Below are 26018 nucleotides of genomic sequence, written 5' to 3'. Positions count from 1 at the left end.
CAGTGACTGTCACTCACAGCCTGGTCACTTTGGGGACACACAGCCATCAGGGTTTCCTTCTTCCCCCCTCCCACCCCCCCAGAAGGCCGCATGGCATTTGGGGAGGAGACTTCCTGTCTGTCCCCATCCTCCCGGCCTTGCCAGCCTTACTGCAGAGTAGCTGGGTGGACTTAGTCCCTGGCATGATTCCCAGGTTTCTTCTGTGGCCACTGGTGTGAAGGTCCCATTCTCTGTTTTCTGCGTCCCAGCCCCGGACCCCTCTGAGTCCCCAGGTCTCTCGATGCCTCCACACCCTTCCCTGGTCTCACTCAGGACCACTCACCTAGTCACCTCCCTCAGCCATTCAAATAATAGTTATTATTCTGGGCTTCCCTGGTGGCGCAGCGGTTGAGAGTCCGCCTGCCGATGCAGGGGACACGGGTTCGTGCCCCGGTCCGGGAAGATCCCACATGCCGCGGAGCGGCTGGACGTGTGAGTCATGGCCGCTGAGCCTGCGCGTCCGGAGCCTGTGCTCCGCAACGGGAGAGGCCACGACAGTGAGAGGCCCGCGTACCGCAAAAAAAAAAAAAAGTTATTATTCTGAAATATACAGACTAAGGAGCAAATGAAAGGTATCTCTGCAGTTTATATCATCATCATCATCATCATCTAAGGAACGCTCATGTACCTACCACCCAAGTTAAGAAATTACTCAGCCATTTCCCCCCAGCATTTTAATGTGAAAACTTTCAAACATACAGCAAAGCAAAAAGAATTTTACAGAGAACAGCTCTCCTCCTAATTCTACCGCTAACACTTTGCTGTACTCTTTATTACATTTCTGTCTACCCATCCTTCTCGTCCTGCATTAATCCATCTTATTTTTTGATGCATTTCAAAATAAATAGCACACATCTGTAGTCCCCCCCAGATGTTTTAGCACATATACCTTTAACTAGAATTCAACATTTTTTGTCTCCTTCGTGTAAAATTAACACACAATGTGTATTAGTTATCATGATTGCATAACAAATTCTCCCCAAACTTAGCAGCATAAAGCAAAAATCAAACATGTGTTATCATCTATACGGTTTCTGTGGGTCAGGAATTTGGGAGCAGCTTAGCAGGATGGCTGTGGCTCAGGGTCCCTCGTAAGGCTGCAGTCATCTGAAGGCTTGACCTGGGCCGAGGATCCACTTCCAAGACAGCGTGCTCACATAACTGTCAGCAGGAGGCCCCAGTTCCTCACCACACAGGCCTCCCCAGAGAGTGGCTCGAGTGTTCTCATGACACGGCAGCTGCTCCTCCTGAGCAAGTGATCCTGGAGAGCAAGATAGAAATTGCAGCATCTCTTGTGACGAAGCCTCAGAAGTCATGCTCTGTCATTGCTGCAACGTCCTGCTGGTTACACAGGGCGTCACCCTCCAGTGTGGGAGAAGACTACACACGGGCCTGAAGACCAGGAGGCGGGGGTTATCGGCAGTCACCTTGGAGGCTGGCTACCACACCATGAAAGTGTAGATCTTGAGTGTGTTCATTGAGTTTTGACGGTCATGTACACCTATGTAACCCGAATTCCTATCAAGATATAGAACATTACCATCACCCCAGAAAGTTCCCTCATGTCCCTCTCCAGTCAATTCCCAGCCCCAGGCCCCAGAGGCAACCACTCTTCTGAATTCTTTTCCCGCCATGGATTAGCTATTCCTGTTCTAGAATCTCAAGTACACAGAACCATGCAGTGCATGTTCCTTTGTGGAAGGCTTTTCTCACTCCACATAGTATTTCTGAGATCATTCATTTTGTTGCATGGATCATGTTCTGTTTTATGAACATATATACAGGGTTTTGTTTTTGTTTTTTTTAATGCATCCTTGGACACATGGCACATGGGCTGTTTCTTTTCTTTTCTGTTTTTCACTCCGCCATTTAAATGTTTCCACTGTAATCACCGGTTTCTCCAGTGCCATGTTGAACTCGGGGCTTCTCTAAAGGACTTGCCTTCCCCCTGGAGAAATGAAGGGTGAGTCATGTGGCTTAGAGTCCCTCACGTCTACCTGGGCTCTATCTCCTCAGCCTCTCAGCCAGGTCTCATGTTTCCAAACGTTTGCCCTCGTTCCCCTGACTTTCCCCCCATCCTCAGAAAAGGACTTTCACCTTCCCTTGTGATGGGGAGTTCCTTTCTGTCTGGGCCTCTCTACTCCACGCTTTAGAGAAAACTCTGTGCTCCAGTCCTCCATGCTGTCTCTTGACAGAAAACACCTATTTTTAAGAGTTCCGAGAAAACTCTTTCCTCTCTTAGCAAAGCTGGGCTCTTCAAATTAAATTGGTTTACTGTTAGACTGTCACCTTGCTTTAGACTTGAAAAATTCTATTTGAAACCCAAAGCCAAGGACCTATTTATTGCAGGTCAGGTCAGGGTTTCTCAGTCTTGGCACAGTGACATGTGGGGCCAGATGACTTCTTGTTGTGGGATCTGTCCTGTCCACTGTAGAATGTTTAGCAGCTTCCCTGACTCCTACCCGCTAGAGATACCAGTAGCAACACCACCACCACTACCCCCTAATTGTGGTACTCAAAAACGTCTCCAGACATTGCCAAAAATCAAAACGTCATTTTGCCTGGGGGCAAAATCACCCTGTTCTAGTTAATACTCATCCTTCCTTTTCCACAAGGCAATAAACCATCAGCTCCAAGGCCAAATCTTAACTGCAAGAGCTCATGGGAGGTGGGGAAGAATTACTGAGAAAAGAAAATATGTGGAACGATTTGTTAAAATAGCATCTTGATTCATATATTTTCCCAATAATGGGATCATATGAACCTAACATAAGTAACCTCCTTTTTTTTTTTTTTTTTTTGGCCGTGCTGCTCAGCTTGCGGGATCTTTGTTCCCCAGCCAGGGATGGAACCTGTGCCCCCTGCAGTGGAAGCACAGAATCCTAACCACTGGACTGCCAAGGAATTCCCTACCTGATTTTTAAAATTCAATAATATATCATAAACCTCTTCCCACTTCAATACATTTACTGCATAGTGGTTAAAAGCATAGGCTCTGAATCCAACAAACTTAGGTTCATCCCTTGACTCCACCACTTACCAGCTGTGTGTCCTTGAGCAGGTGACTTGACATCTCTATGCCTCATATCTCTCACATATAAAATGGAGATGGGAATAATAATGCCTATCTCACAGGGTTGTTATGAAGACGAAATCGTATCCTGCCCGTAAGTGCTGAGCACAGCACCTGGTGCATAGCGAACATTCAGTAAATAGTAAAATTTAAAAATTAAGTTATTACCTAACCAGGATTGTTATTTAAGTTTTATTTACAACTTACAATGTCTTAAAGACACAGTTAAGGTACGCACACACTGCCCTTGCTGCAGACTGGTGATTATTGGAGAGCACCAGGACAGCTGGGGGTTGTTAAAATATTAAAGCAACTCCCCTGCCGTTTGGCCAACAGCTCACGCCCGAAAATTCTTTTTTTTTTTTTAACATCTTTATTGGGGTATAATTGCTTTACAATGGTGTGTTAGTTTCTGCTTTATAACAAAGTGAATCAGTTATACATACACATATGTTCCCATATCTCTTCCCTCTTGCATCTCCCTCCCTCCCACCCTCCCTATCCCACCCCTCTAGGTGGTCACAGAGCACCGAGCTGATCTCCCTGTGCTATGCGGCTGCTTCCCACTAGCTATCTACCTTACGTTTGGTAGTGTATATATGTCCATGCCTCTCTCTCGCTTTGTCACAGCTTACCCTTCCCCCTCCCCATATCCTCAAGTCCATTCTCTAGTAGGTCTGTGTCTTTATTCCTGTCTTACCGCTGGGTTCTTCATGACATTTTTTTTTTCTTCTTAAATTCCATATATATGTGTTATCATACGGTATTTGTCTTTTTCTTTCTGACTTACTTCACTCTGTATGACAGACTCTAGGTCTATCCACCTCATTACAAATAGCTCAGTTTCGTTTCTTTTTATGGCTGAGTAATATTCTTAAAGTGCCTGTGTCCCCGTATCTGCCGTCCCACCGCCCCAGCCCTCCCGACCCTCCCTGGGGCTTCTCCCCACTGGGACCTCTGAAGGATCCAGCAGCTAGAGTTAAGCCAGTTTTGTCATACATGGCCCTTAGGTTCTTTTTGATAAATAACAGTAGCCGGTAAAGAAGTTTGGGGCGGGTGAGGGGTAACTGCTCCAGCACTTCCCTGCCTGGGTGTAAGGAAAGCGAGTCTCAGAGCAAATTCTAGCCCCACAAAGACTTTGAGTAAACACACCTTCCCCAGTAAAGGGACCCCATCGATCAGCCTGTTCTGTAAGTTTGATGAAGTCTCCCCTCCGGCCATCATCTTTCAGGGAAGGGTCCCTCAAGACAGCCACGACAGGGTCGCAGAGGCAGCCTGGGTCACCCCTAGAGATGGCATCAGATGCCAGAGCTCTAAGCTGAGACTGGACAGGGGCCCAGTTAGGGTCAGACCCCGGGGCCCTCCCTGGGGACACAGGCCAGGCAGTACCTTCCTCCAGTTGGGGCCGATTTCTAGCATTCAGCATACCAGGTGCGAGGCCACCCTTTTACCAATAAGAACCCATTTCTGGCCTTCAGTTTGCTCACCAGGAAGACTCTAGGAGTCACAGCTGCCTCCGGACGGTAGCCTGTCTGATGTAATACTGCCCGGCCACACCAGGCCTGGGAACCACAGCTTCTGGCAACTGACTGCCGCAGCCTGAAAACTAAATGACCGGCACACATATAGCATCAAACAGACTGTGCTGAATATTTAGAAACTAAGCCACAGGCCTGTGACCATCCTTGATGCACCACAGGGACCCCCCAGAATTAGGCTGCATGTTAGAGTCAAGCCTGCACCAGAAGACGATTTTTTTTTAATCTCTTTTCTCTATTCCTTTTTTTTCCTAACCCAGTTATAGATGTTGGCAGGAAAGGAGGTGTTTGTTAGGTCAGGAAGAAGGAGAACAAGGGGAAAATGTTCTGGTTCTGTGCTTTCTGCTATGGCAGCACCAGCCCCAGTAGCTGCTGAGCATCTGAAACATGGCCCGTGCGACTGAGGAGCCAAACGTTTAATTTTAATTCATTTAAATTTAAAAACTGATATTTGATCCAGTTATCGAAAGGGTCGAAGTCTGTCTGGAACATGTTGAGTTGGCGAATCGACTTTTTCGACTCTAAGATTTTGTGGAATCTGAAAACAGATCAAGTCTTCCTCCTGAAAATTCAGTTTCCAAATTGAGATGTGCTGTCAGTGTAAAATAAACCCCAGATTTCAAAGGCTTCATACCTCGAAGAAAAAGGATATAAAATATCTCCATATTTTTTGTCGATTACGTGTTGAAACGATATTTTTTAATGTATTGGGTTAAATAAAATTTATCGTTAAAAAATTCATCTCTTCTTTTTACCTTTTTAACGCGACTACTAGAAAATTGAAAATTGCATTCAGTAGCTCGCATCAGGCACTGCTGCTGTAGTCAGTTAGGACTTAGCTGCTCAGGACCCAAGAGGGTCAGATGGGGGCCGTGAGCTTCAAATAAAAGTTTTCTAATCATGGATCTAATTAGGGAGGTGGAGGGAGAGAAAATGGGCAGCTGCTGAAGTTCCAGGCCCTTCTGTTCCTCGCGCCCCAGGAAACACTGTGGCCAGGGCTGCTCATTCAACACACAAGGCTGTGCGTTCTCCGGGCACCACAGGCCATCAGCTATGTCCACTAGAGGTTCTGGGGTCCACAAACAGGTTTGAGACCTGGCTGGGGGGCAGGAATCTTTGACTCTAAAATGCATAAATAAAAAATGCAGAAGCAAACTGAATAAATGATTGAATGAATGTCCACAAACATGACGGTGCGTGCCTCATTCATCATTAATGTTAATACTCATTAAAGTTTCATCACCTTTGAAAACAATTTGTTCAGTTTGTCACTTCACAAGAAGATAAGATTGTGCAGTGACTGTCCAGAAACCATAGTCACTTGGACATTTAAAATACGCTGCTTGGGCCCAAGTGATCTCACAAGTAGAATGATAGAAATCTTTACAAAAGTTTCTACACCAATAAAAAAGAAACATGTATTCAGTGTTGATGTGAGTGAATTGCGAGATGTCTGATGTGATACAGAGTGGGGCCCCCAAACATAATGCCATACTCCCCGAAAGTCATATAAACAGCCCTTGTAACATTGGGGTTAATAAGAAAAAGATTAGGAAAGCTTACATGTCTGTCAAGTGGATCCTAGTTAAATACGTTTGGCACACTTGTACAGTGGACCACAAAGCTACCATTGAAAAGAACCCGGTACAGCTACAAATACTGACATGGGAAGATGTTTTTGATATTGTTAGCTGAAAAGTAAGCTGGAGAAGAATCTCTGTCATGTAAATCCATTTTTGTTTTTTGAAAAGATATGACTGCAATAAAAAAAATATAGCTAACGTTTAGTGCTCAATGCTCTACATGAGGGGTCAGCAAACTTTTCCTGTAAAGAGCCAGATAGTAAATACTCTAGGGTTTGTGGGTCACATGGTCTCTGCTGCAGCTACTCAGCTCTGCCTTGGTAGCTGGGAAGCAGCCATAAATAATATGTAAGTGAATCACTGGCTGTGTTGCAATAAAACTTTATTTACAAAACTAGGCAGAAGGCCAGATTTGGCCACAGGGCCATAGTGTGCCAACCCCTGCTCTATATCATTATTCTATTTAATCTCCAGATAGCCCTTTATAGCAGAGACTATCAGTGATCCTAAATTATATATGTGGAAACTAAGGCTTAGAGAGAGTAAATGACTTGCCTAAGGTCATCAGCTCTTATGCGGCATAGAAAAAAATCTGGAAAGAGACACATCACAGTGCATCAGTGCAGTTAACGCTGTGGAAGAGAAATGAGGCAGCTCTTACCCTTTCCAGTACTCCTGTAATGCTTTCATTGCATAAGTCTCATGAATGTGAAGGTTAATCTGAAAATATTCTTTAAGACTTTGGGGAAACTCACAGTCTCCTCTGCATTCTCTGTCGACCCTGTGTGTTAGTGTGGACCAACGCCATGGAACTGTCGGAACAATCAGTGGCCGAGGAAATTCCTGGGGCAGGGTTCTCCAGAGAAATTTTTGTGGACCAGGACCTGACCCAGCACGATAAGGTGAGGGGTCTCGGGGAAGGACAGAGCTACAGCAGCAAGAGGGACCATGGAGAGATTGCCACTGCCTCTTGTTCACTGTGTCTCAAGGACTGCCCCTTTTTCCTACTTCCAAGAAACCACCTCTTCCTCCCAAGACATTCAGCCAGGTTTGGCCATTGCTCATTTTATCCCAAATAACATCTACAGCTACAAGGTACTGAGCACCAACTGTGTGCTGGGCCATGTCCTGTGCACTTGACGTTTATTAGCTCGTTAATCTTCACCATCTTCAAAATAGATTTTATCACCCTCACTTTGCAGATGAGGAAACTGAAGCTCAGAGAGGTTAAGTAATGTGTTCAAGGTTGCCCAGTGCAAGGAGCAGTGTTAGGATTCAAACCTAGGTCTGGTTAACTTCTCAGAGGGTACTTCTAATTCCCACACAGTAATCACTTGGTCAACCTTGAATGATGGAACAGTGATGCAAAAACACGTTCCTAGCAGGAGCAAGTGAGCACTGAAGTCAGGGAGGCCTGGGCAGAGAGACTCGTTAAAGAACCAGAGAGGTTTAAAGCAGGGATGCGAGCAGAACAGATGGATTCAAGCCATCCTGGGAAGGGCCCAGGTCAATTTCTCCCCGCTTAGACACGACCTGAAAGTTACTCTAAAAGAAGCAGTCTATAATATCTCGCTTTCCTTAAGGGCCAGGGCCTGCTCCCGCAGCAATTCTCGGAGTTTGTGAGGAGCAGACCTACCTGGGGTTCTTGTCAGACACGGAAATCCAAAACTTCAGGAGGCAGGGGGTTCCAACTCAGGCATCCTGGTACCAGACTCTGAAAAATGTTGCAGAAAGGCGAGAAGCCACGCTCAGATTCTGTATTTATCGCTGTGTAACAAGCCACCCCAAAACTTAGTGGCTTAAAACAGCAATTCATTATTCCCCAGAATCTATGGGTTGACCTGGAAGGTTCCTTTGCTCGCGTCCCCTGGCCTCACTCATGCAGGCTCAGTCAGCCGCTGGCTTGGCCAGGCTGGTGGTCTCCATTGGCCTCCTTCCCACATCTGGGGCCTCAGCCAGGATGCCTGGACTGGTGGGCCCCTTTCTGCATGTGGATTTTCATCACAACACGGTGGTCTCAGGGTTCCCAGGGGGCCAGAGCAGAAGCTGCACAGCCTGTAAGAACTTGCCTGGAGATCATGCAGCATCACTTCCACTCCATTCAGTTGGTTATAGCAAGTCACAGGGCCAGCCCAGACTAGAGGGTGGGGAAATAGACTGGATGGCAAAGCTGCAAAGTATTTGTAGCCATTTTTCAACCTGCCTCAATTTTAACTTGGAAATATAGTGCAACCACTATAAATTTTTCTATCTATAGAAAATTTTTATAAGCCATTTATAATTTTTTCTATTTATAATAGAAATAATTTTTTCTATTTATAAGCTATTTATACCCTGACTTGCCAGGACTCCTTCAAGTGACAATAAATAAATTAGCTTGAGGGGGAGCATTTATTAGCTCATCTTATTGGAAAATTTAAAGGGCTGCTAGCTTCAGGTATGGCTAGATCCAGGAGCTTGAATGATGTCACCAGAACACCTCCCCACTACCAATCTCTCCCCTCTGTTTCCCTCAGAGTCTGGCTTTCTACATAAGGCTGGCCTTGTGTGTTAGAAAAGACAAACTCAGGCAAACAAGCCTACATATTTAAAGCTTGTGATCCAGAAGAATGCAAGATCCTCTCCCTCTGTAATCCATGTGTGAAATCTCTGATTGACCAGCTTGGGCCACATGCACACGGGGAGGTGGGACAGGAAGGAGCAGGGCACATGACTGACAGTCCTACCCAGACCACATGGAAGGAGGAACGCTCCCTCCAAGAAGGGCAAGGGGACCCTCACCAGGAAAGCAGAACCCACGGCTGTCCACTGCCCTCTGCAAACTTCTTATATTCCAGCACTGGCACGGGGCCTGGCACTTAGCTGCTGCCCGATGAATGTTTGTTGCATGAAAAATGAATAAGCACCTGGCTGATCATAACAGGGTGAAACAGGGGAAACTGCCCAGGCGTAGGGAACATGTCTGATGCTCTCTCTTGAAGTTTGGCCACCAGCATTCACAAGGACCCAAAGGAAGGCCCCTGGCAGTAGTTGGCAATGTCAGACAGGCTTTCTCATGAGCGAGAGAGACCCTGTCCTTCCCCAGGTCACAGAGCTAGCAGGTCGTGAGGCTGACTGGACGGCTCCCCTGGGAATGAGCTGGCCTAGAACTTGCCCGTTTACCTCCTCCTGTGGCTGCTTTGGAAAAGGCCTCTGGGGCACTTTTCTTCTTCTTCTTCAGTTTTTCTGACATTTTATTGATAACTTCTGGTGAGAAGTTTGGGGGATTTTTTTTTCCTTTTTTGGAAAACCTAACAAATTCTTTGGCTGCAGAACTTTTTCACTGGAGAGACGGAGGACAGGGTTAATTATACCTGTGGGTAAAGTCTAGCAGCAATTTTGTTTTTCCAGCCGAAAGTTTACATGAGCCCACGCAAAGAAATCACCATTCCTGTCTCATTTACTTTCCAGATTCAGTCACCTGGAACAAATTCATACATGAATAGCAAAAAGAGGCAGGAAGTACTAGAAGAGAGGAAAGGGAAAACAAATATTTCAGAACGTTTTAAGTTAAAAAAAAATAACCCTCATTATAGGCAGAATGTGGTCAAACAGAATGTTGTTTTCCTGATTACCTTTCCTAGGTCCCCAGTGTGCTAGGCTGACTATTATAAATGAAAATATTATAAGTAAACTTTCTAGCAACAAAAGTTCCCAAGTGGGATGGTTGTTCTTAATATGAAAGTATAATTCTCGGGGAAAGGAAAGTTTCCGTACCTGTGAGGTATAGACCTCCATTACAGGAGTCTATATACAAGTACTCATTTTAACCAAATTCTTGTCTGTGTGAGATTTTCCAAGCGACAGAGACAGCCTTGAAAGTCTGCTTTTTCCCTCCCTGCCTGCCCTCACCTTCCCAAGAATGATACCGTATTTTTCCTGTATTTCTTTAAATGGGCTCAGCCTTATACCCAGACCCACACCTAGTAAATTTCCCATCTGGCCTCCACCCAGGATGAAATAATTCTGCTGCTGGGAAGAGAAGTCAGCCGTCTCTCGGGTTTTGAACTTGAATCCAAATACAAAGACACCGTGATAGCAAGCCTGCACAACGAAGTGGCCAACCTGAGCCAGAAGCTGTTGGAAACAGCCGCCTCCAGGCAGAAGGAGAGGGTGATCCCGCCCAAGGTTCAGGTTCCGCATGAAGAGGACGATGCCCAACAGACAGAGATCCAGAGCTTGAAAGACCAGGTAGGGCTCAGAGACAAGTGGGTCGGGGCCTTGGGGTCACAACACAGGTGACAGCTCTCAGGGAGAGCCTGGGCAGAGCCACCCGGGTAGTTAGAAATGGGCAGTGAGCATAGCATGGTGGAGAAGAGTGCAGATCCAGGGAGTGGAGGGTTGGCAAGTTTCTAGCCTTGTAAGAACAATATTAGATTTGATTAAGTGCCTACCATGCTCAGGCCCTGGTGCAGGCACTTTTGGTGTATTAGCTTATTTATTTATTCATTTATTTATTTATTTTTGGCTGCGTTGGGTCTTCATCACTGCGCGGGCTTTCTCTAGTTGCAGTGAGCAGGGGCTACTCTTCGCCACGGTGTGTGGGCTTCTCATTGCAGTGGCTTCTGTTGCTACAGAGCATGGGCTCTAGATGCGCAGGCTTCAGCAGTTGCAGCATGAGGGCTTCAGTAGTTGTGGCTCGTGGGCTCTAGAGTGCAGGCTCAGCAGTTGTGGCCCACGGGCTTAGTTGCTCCATGGCATGTGGGATCTTCCAGGGCCAGGGCTCGAACCCGTGTCCCCTGCATTGGCAGGCGGATTCTTAACCACTGCGCCATGAGGGAAGTCCCCGCATTAGCTATTTAAACCTCAGTCTTCTGGCACATGCCATTCTACAGATGAGGAGACTGAGGCAGGCTCAGAGATGCCCAGGAGCTCGTTACAGCTTGCACAGCAAGTGAGAGGCAGTGATGTGATTTGAGTTCAGCTCTGCCATCTTGTACACCTCATGCTTTCACACCCACTTTGCATTTCCACCCAACTCCTGTCGCTTCAGTGACCACTTCTCACACCCACCCAGACCCAGCCAGAAAGAGCTGGAGATGGGGAGAAGGAACCCCATAGTGTTCCAAACACTGAGGCCTTTATCAAACCCTGAAGGCAGCTGCTGGTTCATTTATAAGGAATTTGACCAAAAATTCTCCACCCAGAATGTCTGGATTTACCAGTCAACTTCCTTTCTCCTGAAACTAAATACAACAAAGAAAAAAAAAATTTTTTAAGTTTTAAAGAACTACTTTAAAATTGGCCATTGATCTTGTACATAAATTATATCTCAACAAAGGTGATAAAAAAGCAATTGGTCATTGATGAATTTTGGCCTCAGTGCATAATTCTGCTTAAAACCATAGTCAGATTTGGTTCAAGATGGTGGAGTAGAAGGACATGCTCCCACTCCCTCTTTCGAGAACAGCAGAATCACAACTAACTGCTGAACAATCATCGACAGGAAGACGCTAGAACTCACCAAAAAAGATACCCCACATGCAAAGACAAAGGAGAAGGAGCAATGAGACGGTAGGAAGGGCGCAATCACAATAAAATCAAATCCCATAACTGCTGCGTGGGTGACTCACAAACTGGAGAATATTTATACCACAGAAGTCCACCCACTGGAGTGAAGGTTCTGAGCCCCATGTCAGGCTTCCCAACCTGGGGGTCTGACAACAGGAGGAGAAATTCCTAGAGAATCAGACTTTAAAGGCTAACGGGATTTGATTGCAGGACTTCAGCAGGACTGGGGGAAACAGAGATTCTACTCTTGGAGGGCACACACAAAGTAGTGTGCACATCGGGACCCAGGGGAAGGAGCAGTGACCCCATAGGAGACTGAACCAGACCTACCTGCTAGTGTTGGAGGGTCTCCTGCAGAGGTGGGGGGCAGCTGTGTCTCACCAAGGAACAAGGACACTGGCAGCAGAAGTTCTGGGAAGTACTCCTTGGTGTGAGCCCTCCCAGAGTCTGCCATTAGCCCCACCAAAGAGCCTGGGTATGCTCCAGTGTTGGGTTGCCTCAGACCAAACAACCAACAGGGAGGGAACCCAGACCCACCCATCAGCAGACAAGCAGATTAAAGTTTTACTGAGCTCTGCCCACCAGTGCAACAGCCAGCTCTACCCACCACCAGTTCCTCCCATCAGGAAACTTGCAGAAGCCTCTTAGATAGCCTCATCCACCAGAGGGCAGACAGCAGAATCAAGAAGAACTACAATCCTGCAGCCTGTGGAACAAAAGCCACATTCACAGAAAGACAGACAAGATGAAAAGGCAGAGGGCTATGTACCAGATGAAGGAAGAAGATAAAACCCCAGAAAAACAACTAAATGAAATGGAGATAGGCAATCTTCCAGAAAAAGTATTCAGAATAAAGATAGTGAAGATGATCCTGGACCTCAGAAAAAGAATGGAGGCAAGGATCGAGAAGATGCAAGAAATGCTTAACAAAGATCTAGAAGAATTAAAGAACAAACAAATAGAGATGAAAAATACAATAACTGAAATGAAAAATACACTAGAAGGAATCAATAGAATAACTGAGGCAAAAGAATGGATAAGTGACCTGGAAGATAGAATGGTGGAATTCACTGCTGTGGAACAGAATAAAGAAAAAAGAATGAAAAGAAATGAAGACAGCCTAAGAGACCTCTGGGACAACATTAAACGCAACAACGTTCACATTATAGGGGTCCCAGAAGGAGAAGAGAGAGAGAAAGGACCCGAGAAGATATTTGAAGAGATTATAGTCAAAAACTTCCCTAACATCGGAAAGGAAATAGCCACCCAAGTCCAGGAAGCACAGAGAGTCCCATACAGGAGAAACCCAAGGAGAAACACACTGAGACACATAGTAATCAAATTGGCAAAAATTAAAGACAAAGAAAAATTATTGACAGCAGCAAGGGAAAAATGACAAATAACATACAAGGGAACTCCCATAAGGTTAACAGCTGATTTCTCAGCAGAACCTCTACAAGCCAGAAGGGAGTGGCATGATATACTTAAAGTGATGAAAGGGAAGAACCTACAACCAAGATTACTGTACCCCGCAAGGATCTCATTCAGATTGGGTGGAGAAATCAAAAGCTTTACAAACAAGCAAAAGCTAAGAGAATTCGGCACCACCAAACCAGCTCTAAAACAAATGCTAAAGGAACTTCTCTAAGTGGGAAACACAAGAGAAGAGAATAACCTACAAAAACAAACCCAAAACAATTAAGAAAATGGTAATAGGAACACACATATCGATAATTACCTTAAATGTGAATGGATTAAATGCTCCAACCAAAAGACACGGGCTTGCTGAGTGGATACAAAAACAAGGCCCATATATATGCTGTCTACAGGAGACCCACTTCAGACCTAGGGACACATACAGACTGAAAGTGAGGGGATGGAAAAAGATATTCCATGAAAATGGAAATCAAAAGAAAGCTGGAGTAGCAATACTCATATCAGATAAAATAGACTTTAAAATAAAGAATGTTACAAGAGACAAGGAAGGACACTACATAATGATCAAGGGATCAATCCAAGAAGAAGACATAACAATTATAAATATATATACACCCACCATAGGAGCACCTCAATACATAAGGCAACTGCTAACAGCTATAAAAGAGGAAGTCGACAGTAACACAATAATAGTGGGGGACTTTAACACCTCACTTACACCAATGGACAGATCATCCAAACAGAAAATTAATAAGGAAACACAAGCTTTAAATGACACAATAGACCAGATAGATTTAATTAGTATTTGTAGGACATTCCATCCAAAAACAGCATATTACACTTTCTTCTCAAGTGCACACGGAACATTCTCCAGGATAGATCACATCTTGGGTCACAAATCAAGCCTCAGTAAATTTAAGAAAATTAAAATCATATCAAGCATCTTTTCTGACCACAACCCTATGAGATTAGAAATGAATTACAGGGAAAAACCCGTAAAAAACACAAACACATGAAAGCTAAACAGTACATTACTAAATAACCAAGAGATCACTGAAGAAATCAAATAGGAAATCAAAAAAATACCTAGAGACAAATTACAATGAAAACACGACTATCCAAAACCTATGGGATGCAGCAAAAGCAGTTCTAAGAGGGAAGTTTATAGCTATACAAGCTTACCTCAAGAAACAAGAAACATCTCAAGTAAACAATCTAACCTTACACCTAAAGGAACTAGAGAAAGAAGAACAAACAAAACCCAAAGTTAGCAGGAGGAAAGAAATCATAAAGATCAGAGCAGAAATAAATGGAATAGAAACAAAGAAAACAATAGCAAAGATCAATAAAACTAAAAGCTGGTTCTTTGAGAAGATAAACAAATTGATAAACCATTAGCCAGACTCATCCAGAAAAAGACGGAGAGGACTCAAATCAATAAAATTAGAAATGAAAAAGGAGAAGTTACAACAGACACTGCAGAAGTACAAAGCACCCTAAGAGACTACTACAAGCAACTCTATGCCAATAAAATGGACAACCTGGAAGAAATGGACAAATTCTTAGAAAGGTATAACCTTCCAAGCCTGAACCAGGAAGAAAGAGAAAATATGAACAGACCAATCACAAGTAATGAAATTGAAACTGTGATTAAAAATCTTCCAACAAACAAAAGTCCAGAACCATATGGCTTCACAGGTGAATTCTATCAAACATTTAGAGAAGAGCTAACACCCCTCCTTCTCAAACTCTTCCAAAAAATTTCAGAGGAAGGAACACTCCCAAACTCATTCTCTGAGGCCACCATCACCCTGATACCAAAACCAGACAAAGATACTACAAAGAAAGAAAATTACAGACCAATATCACTGATGAATATAGATTCAAAAATCCTCAACAAAATACTAGCAAACAGAATCCAACAACACATTAAAAGGATCATACACCACGATCAAGTGGGATTCATCCCAGAGATGCAAAGATTCTTCAATATATGCAAATCAATCAATGTGATACACCATATTAACAAATTGAAAAAGAAAAACCATATGATCATCTCCATGGATGCAGAAAAAGCTTTTGACAAAATTAAACACTGATTTATGATAAAAACTCTCCAGAAAGTGGGCATAGAGGGAACCTACTTCAACATAATAAAGGCCATGTATGGCAAACCCACAGCAAACATCATTCTCAATGGTGAAAAACTGAAAGCATTTCCTCTAAGATCAGGAACAAGACAAGGATGTCCACTCTCACCTCTATTATTCAACATAGTTTTGGAAGTCCTAGCCACAGCAATCAGAGAAGAAAAAGCAATAAAAGGAATACAAATTGAAAAAGAAGAAGTAAAACTGTCACTGTTTGCAGATGACAGGAGAGAATACAGAGAATACAGAGAGAATCCTAAAGATGCCACCAGAAAACTACTAGAGCTAATCAATGAACCTGGTAAATTTGCAGGATACAAAATTAATGCACAGAAATCTCTTGCATTCCTATACACTAATGATGAAAAATCTGAAAGAGAAATTAAGAAAACACTCCCATTTACCATTGCAACAAAAAAATAAAATACCTAGGAATAAACCTACCTAGGGAGACAAAAGACCTGTATGCAGAAAACTGTAAGACACTGATGAAACAAATTAAAGATGATACCAACAGATGGAGAGATATACCATGTTCTTGGATTGGAAGAATCAATATTGTGAAAATGACTATACTACCCAAAGCTATCTACATATTCAGTGCAATCCCTATCAAATTACCAATGGCATTTTTTACAGAACTAGAACAAAAAATCTTAAAATTTGTGTGGGGACACAAAAGACCCCGAATAGCCAAAGCAGTCTTCAGGGAAAAAAACGAGCTGGAGGAATCAGACTCCCTGACTCCAGACTATACTACAAAGCTACAGTAATCAAGACAGTATGGTACTGGCACAAAAACAGAAATATAGATCAATGGAACAGGATAGAAAGCCCAGAGATAAACCCACGCATCCATGGTCAACTAATCTATGACAAAGGAGACAAGGATATACAGTGGAGAAAAGACAGTCTCTTCAATAAGTGGTGCTGGGAAAACTGGACAGCTACATGTAAAAGAATGAAATTAGAACACTCCCTAACACCACACACAAAAATAAACTCAAAATGGATTAGAGACCTAAATGTAAGACCAGGCACTATAAAACTCTTAGAGGAAAACATAGGAAGAACACTCTTTGACATAAATCACAGCAAGATATTTTTTGATCCACCTCCTAGAGTAATGGAAATAAATACAAAAATAAACAAATGGGACCAAATGAAACTTCAAAGCTTTTGCACAGCAAAGGAAACCATAAACAAGATGAAAAGACAACCCTCAGAATGGGAGAAAATATTTGCAAAGGAAGCAACTGATAAAGGATTAATTTCCAAAATATATAAACAGCTCATGCAGCTCAATATTAAAAAAACAAACAACCCAATCCAAAAATGGGCAGAAGACCGAAGTAGACATTTCTCCATACAGATGGCCAAGAAGCACATGAAAAGCTGCTCAACATCACTAATTATTAGAGAAATGCAAATCAAAACTACAATGAGGTATCACCTCACACCAGTTAGAACGGGCATCATCAGAAAATCTACAAACAAATGCTGGAGAGGGTGTGGAGAAAAGGGAGCTCTCTTGCACGGTTGGTGGGAATGTAAGTTGATAACAGCCACTATGGAGAACAGTATGGAGGTTCCTTAGAAAACTAAAAATAGAATTACCATATGACCCAGCAATCCCACTACTGGGCATATACCCAGAGAAAACCATAATTCAAAAAGCCACATGCACCCCAATGTTCATTGCAGTACTATTTACAATAGCCAGGTCATGGAAGCAACCTAAATGCCCATCGACAGACGAATGGATAAAGAAGATGTGGTACATATATACAATGGAATGTTACTCAGCCATAAAAAGGAACAAAATTGGGTCATTTGTAGAGACACGGATGGATCTAGAGACTGTCATAGAGTGAAGTAAGTCAGAAAGAGAAGAACAAATATCGTATATTAACGCATATATGTGGAACCTAGAAAAATGGTAAAGATGAACCAGTTTTCAGAGCAGAAATTGAGACACAGATGTGGAGAACAAACATATGGACACCAAGGGGGGAAAGTGGCAGGGGGTGGGGATGGTGGTGTGATGAATTGGGAGATTGGGATTTACATGTATACACTGATGTGTATAAAATGGGTGACTAATAAGAAATAAACAAATAAACATTTTAAAAAAAGAGAGAAAAAAAACCGTAGTCAGTGCTTGGGGGCCTTGGTTCTCTTGTTCTCTGTTTACTGTCTTTCCCTTCTGTAACCGATGCTAAGTACACAGTCTCAGTCCTAGAAATGATGCTCTAGAAAGGACACAGATTGTATATGGTGAACCTAGGAGATTCTAGCAGGAAACTGTAAGATCCATGAAGGCAAAGGTTGGGCCCAGTAACCTTCTAGAACTCTGTTAGGACCGTGTCTGTTTGTTTGTTCTTTATTCATCCATCCGTCCATTCATTCAAATAAATATTTTGGGGTTGTCTATCCCATGCCATGCCCTCTTCCAGGCTTTGAGAATTCAGCAGAGAACAAGACAGACATGATCCTTCCCCCTGTTATGATCTAGTGAGGGAGACAGAATAAACAAGTAAACAAACACATGCTCTAATATTTAAACGAACTAATGACTCTCCTTCGAACCTGGTTTTGAAAAAACAATGAAAGTAACAGGTCCTATAGGAATTATTAGTGCAAACAGCTACCTTGACATGTAGCTGACACATTAATGAGCATCTTTTTCTTGAACTGAGCCCAATTTTGTTGAAATATTCCTTTCAGTTATTCTCCCATTTCAGAGCTTGCCTGAGAAAATGACATGTCTTTTTCAGGTACATGGACGAGGCTGAATTATTCCCATATACCTTTTTTTTTTTTTTGGCCGTACCACGCGGCTTGTAGGATCTTAGTTCCCTGACCAGGGATCAAACCCAGGCCTCCAGCAGTGGAAGCACAGAGTCCTAACCACTGGACCACCAGGGAATTCCCCACATACCTTTTTTTTTATAATTGAAATATATTTGACATATAATATTATATAATTTCCACATATCTTTGAATATCAGCAAGTCACAATTTGAGTATTATTTAAAGTGGCTGCCGATATCTGGGGGAAAAAGTTTTTTTTTACAAAGAAATTATCTAGAAATAATTACACTGATGCATCATGCTGTTGCCTCCCCTACCACTGGAGCTTCACTTATAACTGAAGGAGAATATTTTATAACAAGGCATATATGAACCAGAGGCTCCACTGGTTTGAACTCAAATCGAGTTTCATCCACTGACATTTTAGTTTCTTAACTATTCTACTACCTGCAGAGCATTCCACCAGAAGCGTAAGCCACATGGCAGGTTGATTTATTGTTCTGATTACTTTATGTGTTTTCCCTGGTCCCCGAAGGTGTGTGCATAATGATTTGCTCTCAAAAATCTTCGATCCGCTACAATATCACTAGAAATTTCTTACCTCTGTGTGCTCTTATATGCCTGTGCTAATTAGAAGCCAAATTATTATCTTGAAACAATCACTCCTCCTAGCACTATTAACTTTCTTATGATTCAGTGCCCATTTTATTACACAGCTTAACCGACATTAAACATCTTGGAATTTATGCCAATTACAAACAATATGGATATTTATTTGGGTAGTAAAAGTATCAAAGAGGTTTGAAGACTCTTTGGAGTTTTCCAGCAATCCGAAATCCTAAAACTCTGACGCTTAGATTGAAATATTTTAAATCTGTCAAAAGCACTGGAGTCTTAGAGGGGAGCGTATGTTTTCCCTTCTGGAAGTTTGTCTCTGTGTGTTCTATCTCTGGTATCATGTAAATAAAAGCATTACGCTGAGAAGAGCTTACAAACACTTTCAGTGTTCCAAGGACCTTTTATGGAAAAGTTGTATTTCCCCCCAACAGAGAAAAGTAAGATGTGAAAGAATTTTTTTACTCAAAATTTCCAAAGCACAAATATACAAAAGTATAGCCTTGGGGAGAGTGAGGGGCAGAGTGGCCTGTGTTCCCACAACTTCTAGCATAGACCGCCCCCCAGTAATGTCTCAGGTGCCCCAGGGAAAAAGTAAGTGTAACTGCCCCAAATGTCATCGACTCTGAACCATGATGGTGCATGAAACGAGTCAGAAAACTTGTGAGACCTTGACGCTTCTGTTAATTCTACCAGAGTAATAATGACAAGATTTCCAAGGACACAAACCAAGACCAAAGGCTGTGAGCGCCATCTGGTGGCCATGTCACCACGCCCGAACCCCATTACCTGGGCATGCCCACTCCCTCCCCCCAAATCTTTTTTTTTTTTAATGTGATGCCCGCAACCTGGTCTGATGGTAAACAGGGAAATTCCTGTATTTCTTCTTTTGGAGGGATTATTTTTATTTAAGATACTGAGTCTCTATTTACTCTTATAACAGTTATTTTTAATTTAATGCACATTTTTAAGTTTAAAAAGGGAGCTGCTTCTACGAAAAATGCTGAGAAATTATAGTGGGGCTAGCCAAGAGACATGGGAAAAATAGTGAAAGTGGTATATGAATGACTGAAGTTTAGGAACTCTCTTAGGGTGGGGTTGCCAGATAAAGTAAGGACACCCAGTTAAGTTTGAATTTTAGAATTTCGTTTTAGTGTGTGTCCCAAATATTGCATGGGACACACTTGCACTAAAATATTATTCATTATCTGAAATCCTATTTTAAGTGAACATCCTTTTTACCTCCCCTAAATCTGACAAACTTACCTTAGGAGAACAAAGAAATTGCACCCAGGACTTCCCTGGTAGTGTAGTGGTTAGGAATCCGCCTGCCAGTGCAGGGGACATGGGCTCGAGCCCTGGTCCAGGAAGATCCCACATGCCGCGGAGCAACTAAGCCCATGCGCCACAATTACTGAGCCCTCGTGCCACAACTACTGAAGCCCGTGCGCCTAGAGCCCATGCTCTGCAACAAGAGAAGGCACTGCAGTGAGAAGCCTGTGCACCGCAACAAAGACCCAATGCAGCCAAAAATAAATAAATAAAATAAATAAATTTATTTTTTAAAAAAAGAAAAGAAATTGCACCCTTCTCCTTGTCACTTCCATTTTGATATCAAAACAAGCTAGCTCTTGTCCTGTCTACGGATTGCGTGGCATTTATGCCCCAATAAACGTGTCCCTGTGCGAGTACTGAGGCCTGACATCTGAAAAATCACAGGACAAAGGCCCACAGTGCACCCTGAGGTGGGAAAGGCCTGGCCAACAGTCTGGCCGCATCAGACCGAGAGGGAGGGGGTTCCGGGCCCCGCTCTCTTTCTCGGCCTCTCGGGTACCTGCTCTGAGGAGGCCAAGGCCTGGCAGCTACTTTCGGGCTCTTACCAACGTTGCCTTTGATGGAGAGCTTCCGCGCCCCACGTGTAGACCTAGACCCCTGGAGGGGGGCCCGCCCTCGAGGGGGCTCTGAGCCATGGACTTCGAGGGTGCTCCCAGCAGCCTTAGATAGAGCCGGCCTGTGGTCCTGTATTTCCTCTTAATAACAACCACACTGGTGTTTAAGTGCGCCTGGCAAGGCTTACAGATGCACACATAAAGATTACCAACCACCTTCCCCAGAGCCAGACGAGGGAGGCAGAAGCTAAAACGCCCCGTGGGTAGTCAGAGGAGAGGACTGTCCCGGCTCTTCCCCCTGCGCCGTGTGCCAGGCATGATCTGAGCACTCGTACACATGCTAACTTATTAAAATACCTCTAACAATCCTATCAGGTTGGGACTACCATCACCCCACGTACAGACTGAAAAAAAGGAAACAGAATATGGTGTCCTCCTTGTGTTCACAAAGTGGCAGAGACAGGACTTGAAGGCCGCAGTCCGGCTCCCGAGTCCATGCCACGCTTTACAGCCTCCAACTTCTCATGCTCATTCCTAGAACCACCTGGGAAGGAGGAACCAGGCAACTAAAGGCTGGGTTTGAATCACACTCCCCCTCTGACCAGCGCGTGATCCCGAGCAAGGGACCTCGCCTCTCTGAGTCTCAACCTGCTCCCTTGCGAAATGGGAACATTAATGGGAACGTCAGCCTTCAGCAACGCTGTGAGGAGTGTCACGGTAGCATGGGTGAATGGGCTTTGTAAACGCTGGCGTGTTCTGTGAGGTATAAACTGTCCACTGTTATCATCAGAGGGCGTTCATTTTATAACCTGCTCCCGCCTCTTGAGCTTTGCTGTGCATCCCGTCAGTGCTGGTTGATCTGGTACCAACAGCTGGTCTATTTACGGCGGACAATCCCCAGGTCACAGGAAGACAGCGGCACCTGAGCCCCCGGTGGCCACGGAGACAAGGTTCGCGTCTCGATGACCTATGACACGGTGGTCACTGAAGGAACAGGCCCCCTCCCGCCCCTTCCACTAGTTGCAACTGAAAAGCTTGGTTTCCCCGACACCCCGACCCAAGATCAACCCGACTGTTTGCCCAACGCTGGAGAAGTACCAGCATGTCCTGCAGGCCTGGCTGGCCCCCTCTGACCGTGTGTTGCCTCCTTCCACAGATCAGTGCCCTGCAGCAAGGCTACAGCCAGGTGCTGTGCCAGACCCTGTCTGAGAGAAACTTAGAAATCACGTCCCTGAAGAACGAGGCCGAGAACTTAAGGAGGGAGACCGCCATCACGTCAGGTGAGGCCCTTCTGCCTTCGGGCCCCGGGGCTTCCGCCCTCCCCCTGCAGACATCGCCAGTCAACCACCACACCTGTGCCCGTGACCTGGGTGCAGCCTCAGGGATCAGAGTTCTCCCCCAGTGGAGGTTTCTTGCCACCCAGTCCCGAGGGCAGGGCCTGATAAATATTTGAGAGAACGTTATCTCTTGGCTACAAGGTCTCCTGAACACTGGCCCTACCAGGGAGAACACAGGTCGCCTTGTGGCTTGGGTGGTTCCACAAACCAGCCTGAGTGCCAAGTAGAGCGTGGACAAAATGGGGTCACTCTTTTAAGGCACCCTTTGTCTCAGCCATTTCAGCCGAGTGCACTTGGGCCCAAGTGAAAACATTTTCTAATTTTATCAGAGGTGGTTCCCTGATAAAGGGCTTGGGTGGGGAGAGGGGCAGCCAACGCACAGCTGTGGCTAAGCTTCGATTCCCTGGATTCTTTCATTCCTTCAACATGTTTATTGAGCACCTACTAGGTGTCAGGCCCCGTTCCAGGCTCTGGGGAGGGAGAGCCAAGCAAGACAGTCAGATTCCTGTACTCACAGACTTGGGAGGGGGTGACAGACAATAAAAGTAAGCGGATGAATAAACAAGCCCACTTCAGAGAGCAGTGGTGCTGTGGAGAACATAAACTGTGTGTCGTGGTGGCCAGTGCTTCAAGGGGGGAGGCCAAGGGAGAACAGCTTAGTGGGTGTGCAACCATGGAATTCAGGTGGGGCTTGAACCCGTGGGCTGGGACTCGAACCCAGTCAGAACCCACTATCTTTTAATCGAGATCTCACATCTGGTCTCGGGACTTAATAAAGCTCAGGTTCTTTATGTCTCATCGCAGAAAGAATTCAGTGAGAGACAAAGTAAGAAGTAGATTTATTTAGAGAGAAACACTCCACAGACAGAGCATGGGTCATCTCAGAAGACTAGAGGCCCCCAAATATGGGGCAGTTAGTTTTTATGGGCTGGGTAATTTCATAGGCTAATGAGTGGGACGATTATGAGAACTCTAATATTTTAGGGAAGGGGCGGGGATTTCCAGGAATTGGGCCACCGCCCACTTTTTTTTTTTTTTTTTTTTTTTTTTGTGTGGCCTGTCCCGTTGCGGAGCACAGGCTCCAGACGCGCAGGCTCAGCGGCCATGGCTCACAGGCCCAGCCGCTCCGCGGCATGTGGGATCTTCCAGGACCGGGGCACGAACCCGTGTCCCCTGCATCTGCAAGCGGACTCTCAACCACTGCGCCACCAGGGAAGCCCCACCACCCACTTTTTGACCTTTATGGTCAGCCTCGGAACTGTCCTAGTGCTGGTGGGTGTGTCGTTTCGTTAATGTATTACAATGAGCCTGTAATGAGGCCCAAGTTCCGCTGGAAGTCGAACCTTACTCCCCCTTGGACTTAGCTGATTCTAACCAGTTTAGGTTGTATCCTCGACGGCTACGTCCTTCTTGCAGAGCGGACCTGTTTCAGGTGGGCAAGGACAAACCAAGGGCAAGTGAGGCTGCATGGAGTGCGCAAGGGATTGTGGGGCTGGGCAGGGTCGGGAGGTCTGGGATTTTAAGGGTGTTGGGAATCCAGTGGAGTTTTTTAAGCAGAAACTGACATGTCCAGAGACCTGAAGAGGATGGGACCACTCACATACGACGGGAGGGAGAGAAGCAGGTGACAGGGAGGAGGCAGTGAGCCTCGCAGGGGCACATCACTCTTAAAGCAGCCAGCGCGTGGCAGGAAACATACCCACAGCTGTAAAAGCCAGGCACAGCGCTGAGTCATCGCACGTGAATCACCATCTCTATGAATCTGCACTTTTCTTCTGCCTCACTCTGCAACTTAATCACCCCCCCACCCCCTGCTGCCCCCAGGTCTCTGCTTATGCTCCACCCTAACTTGGGATGTCCTCAGATATTTTCTGAGCACCTCCCCCAGGCTAGGTGCTGTTCTGGGCACCAGGAATGTTAAGGATGAACTCGCTGGTCCTCACCTTCCTCCCGTATGGCGGCCAGTCAAACCTCATCCAAGCATCAAGCCTGTCTCAGATCCCACTTTCTCCAATCAGGGAGTCGGGACAGACCTGGGTTGGGATAACGCTTGAGATGACTGGACCCACTCAAAGTGTGGCAAGCCCCAGGGGATTTCCAAGTAACTTAACCGTGTCCTGGAGGCAAAGCTCATCTTCAAAATGAAATTCTGGAGCATTTTGTTCTTTATTTCATATACATTCTCGATTGACACCTACCAGTGAAACTGGGCCTAATGTTCTTCCAAGAAAAGAACCGTATGAGATAACCCAATACCACTGCATTTATGCACCCTTCTTCCCACTTTTATTCAAAATGATACTACAATGCAAGAGGGAAGAGATATGGGGATATATGTATATGCATAACTGATTCACTTTGTTATAAAGCAGAAAGTAACACACCCTTGTAAAGCAATTATACTCCAATAAAGTATAATTGGATGTTAAAAAAAATGATACTACAGTAATAGAGTAGTTATCTATTGCTGCATAGCAAGTTACCCCAAAATGTAATGGATAAAACCCCAACCAATATTTATTATCTCACCCAGTTTCTGTAGTTCAGGAATTTGAGGGGGGGGGTGACTTTTAGTTCTCATGAGTTGCAGTCAAGATGTCGGCGGGGGCATCAGTCATGTCATCTAAAGCCTCGGGGGGAGCCGGAGGATCCCCCTTCAGAATGGCTGCTCATGTGGCTTTTGGCTGGAGGCCTTAGTCCCTCAGCACACATGCTTCTCTCTAGGGCTGCTTGAGTGTCCTCACAACACGGCAGTTGGCTTCCCCCAGAGTGAGTGACTGAAGAGAGAGCAAAGAGGAGGCCACAGTGTCTTTTATGACCCAGCCTGGGAGGAAACATTCCATCATTTCCACAGTATCATATTGGTTACCCATGTCAGCCCCATTCAGGGTGGGAGGGGCTACACAGGGCATGAATCCTAGGCGGCAGGGATCGTTGGGGCCATTTTGGAAGCTGGCTGCCGAGAAGAATAATAGGCGCCCTGTAACCAACATAATTCAGCCACTTGGTGTTCTTGGGACATACACCGTTTCATTTGACCCTTACAATAACTCTGTGTGGGACAGACAGTGGGAGGTGAAAGAGCTTGTCCAAGACCACCAAGCTAATAAGTGGTAGAGAGGGGTCCAACCAACCACCCCATCAATAGTGTCCAGCAGTGCCCTCTGCCACAAGCCCGTCTCCTGGCCTCTGGGGAAGAATTCCTGGACCTTCCCTGTGCTGCGGCTTTGTTCCCCAGGCCCATGGTGTGGCCTCTCCTCCTGGCTTCGCCTGGCCTGTGCCCACAAGGGGCCCCCAAAGCCTTCTCCTCTCACTGGTGCTGACTGAAGGCTTCATTCTCACTGAAGCCTCAAACCATGTTCCATGGACCTTGCTCTCTTTCCCATTCCTGCTCTGGGACCCTTGGAAAAAGCCTCCCCAGTTCTAGGCGGGCACCGGTGGTGGCCCGGGCTTGGAAGGTCTTGTCCGAACGTTGGCTGACAGCCATGGTGTTGCCAATAATCCTTCCTGCCTCTTTGACCTCCATGAGTTTTTTGTTTTGGTTTGGTTTGGTTTTTTTACAGAGATGGTTTCATCTTTGCAAAGAGATGTGTTAGTAAAGGATGATCAAGTTCAACAACTAAAACAGGAGGTGAATCAACTAAAGAGTGAGAACAAAGAAAAGGATCACCAGCTCCAAGCCCTCAGCTCCAGAGTGAGTGTCGGGTCATCAGCAAATTGTAGCTGCGAAAAGCAGACACAGTGGAGTCACATGACACACGGTGGTGAGATGAGGCCAGTGCCCAGGGGCACAGGGAGGGTAGCTGCTGGGCAGGTGGTCAACTTCTCTGCAGCTTTTCAAAGTACAGCGTGTATGTGGCTCAGAATAAGCATAATATGTATTCAAATCCAGCAAACATTTTCTAACCCCTATTATAAATTAGTTTGTTTACTCCCAGCAACAAACACACTTATTAGCATATACTGCCATTGCAAAGTTTAATATTAAACAGA

The 26018-nt window shown here is 45.0% G+C and overlaps 1 protein-coding gene across 1 annotated transcript in view; it reads left to right on the top strand.

The window, feature by feature from the left end:
* The window catches only part of LOC132515211 (transmembrane protein 51), a 202555-nt gene that overhangs the window by 108339 nt on the left and 68198 nt on the right, over positions 1 to 26018 (top strand). Inside the window, exons 5-8 of the mRNA XM_060141381.1 lie at positions 7026 to 7135; positions 10227 to 10463; positions 21845 to 21968; positions 25589 to 25719. Of these exons, the coding sequence (XP_059997364.1) occupies positions 7026 to 7135; positions 10227 to 10463; positions 21845 to 21968; positions 25589 to 25719 (602 nt within the window). The remainder of the gene's footprint in view (positions 1 to 7025; positions 7136 to 10226; positions 10464 to 21844; positions 21969 to 25588; positions 25720 to 26018) is intronic.

Source organism: Lagenorhynchus albirostris, chromosome 2, assembly GCF_949774975.1.
Source record: "Lagenorhynchus albirostris chromosome 2, mLagAlb1.1, whole genome shotgun sequence".
Taxonomy (NCBI): Eukaryota; Metazoa; Chordata; class Mammalia; order Artiodactyla; family Delphinidae; genus Lagenorhynchus; species Lagenorhynchus albirostris.
This window is presented reverse-complemented; position numbering and strand designations above follow the sequence as displayed.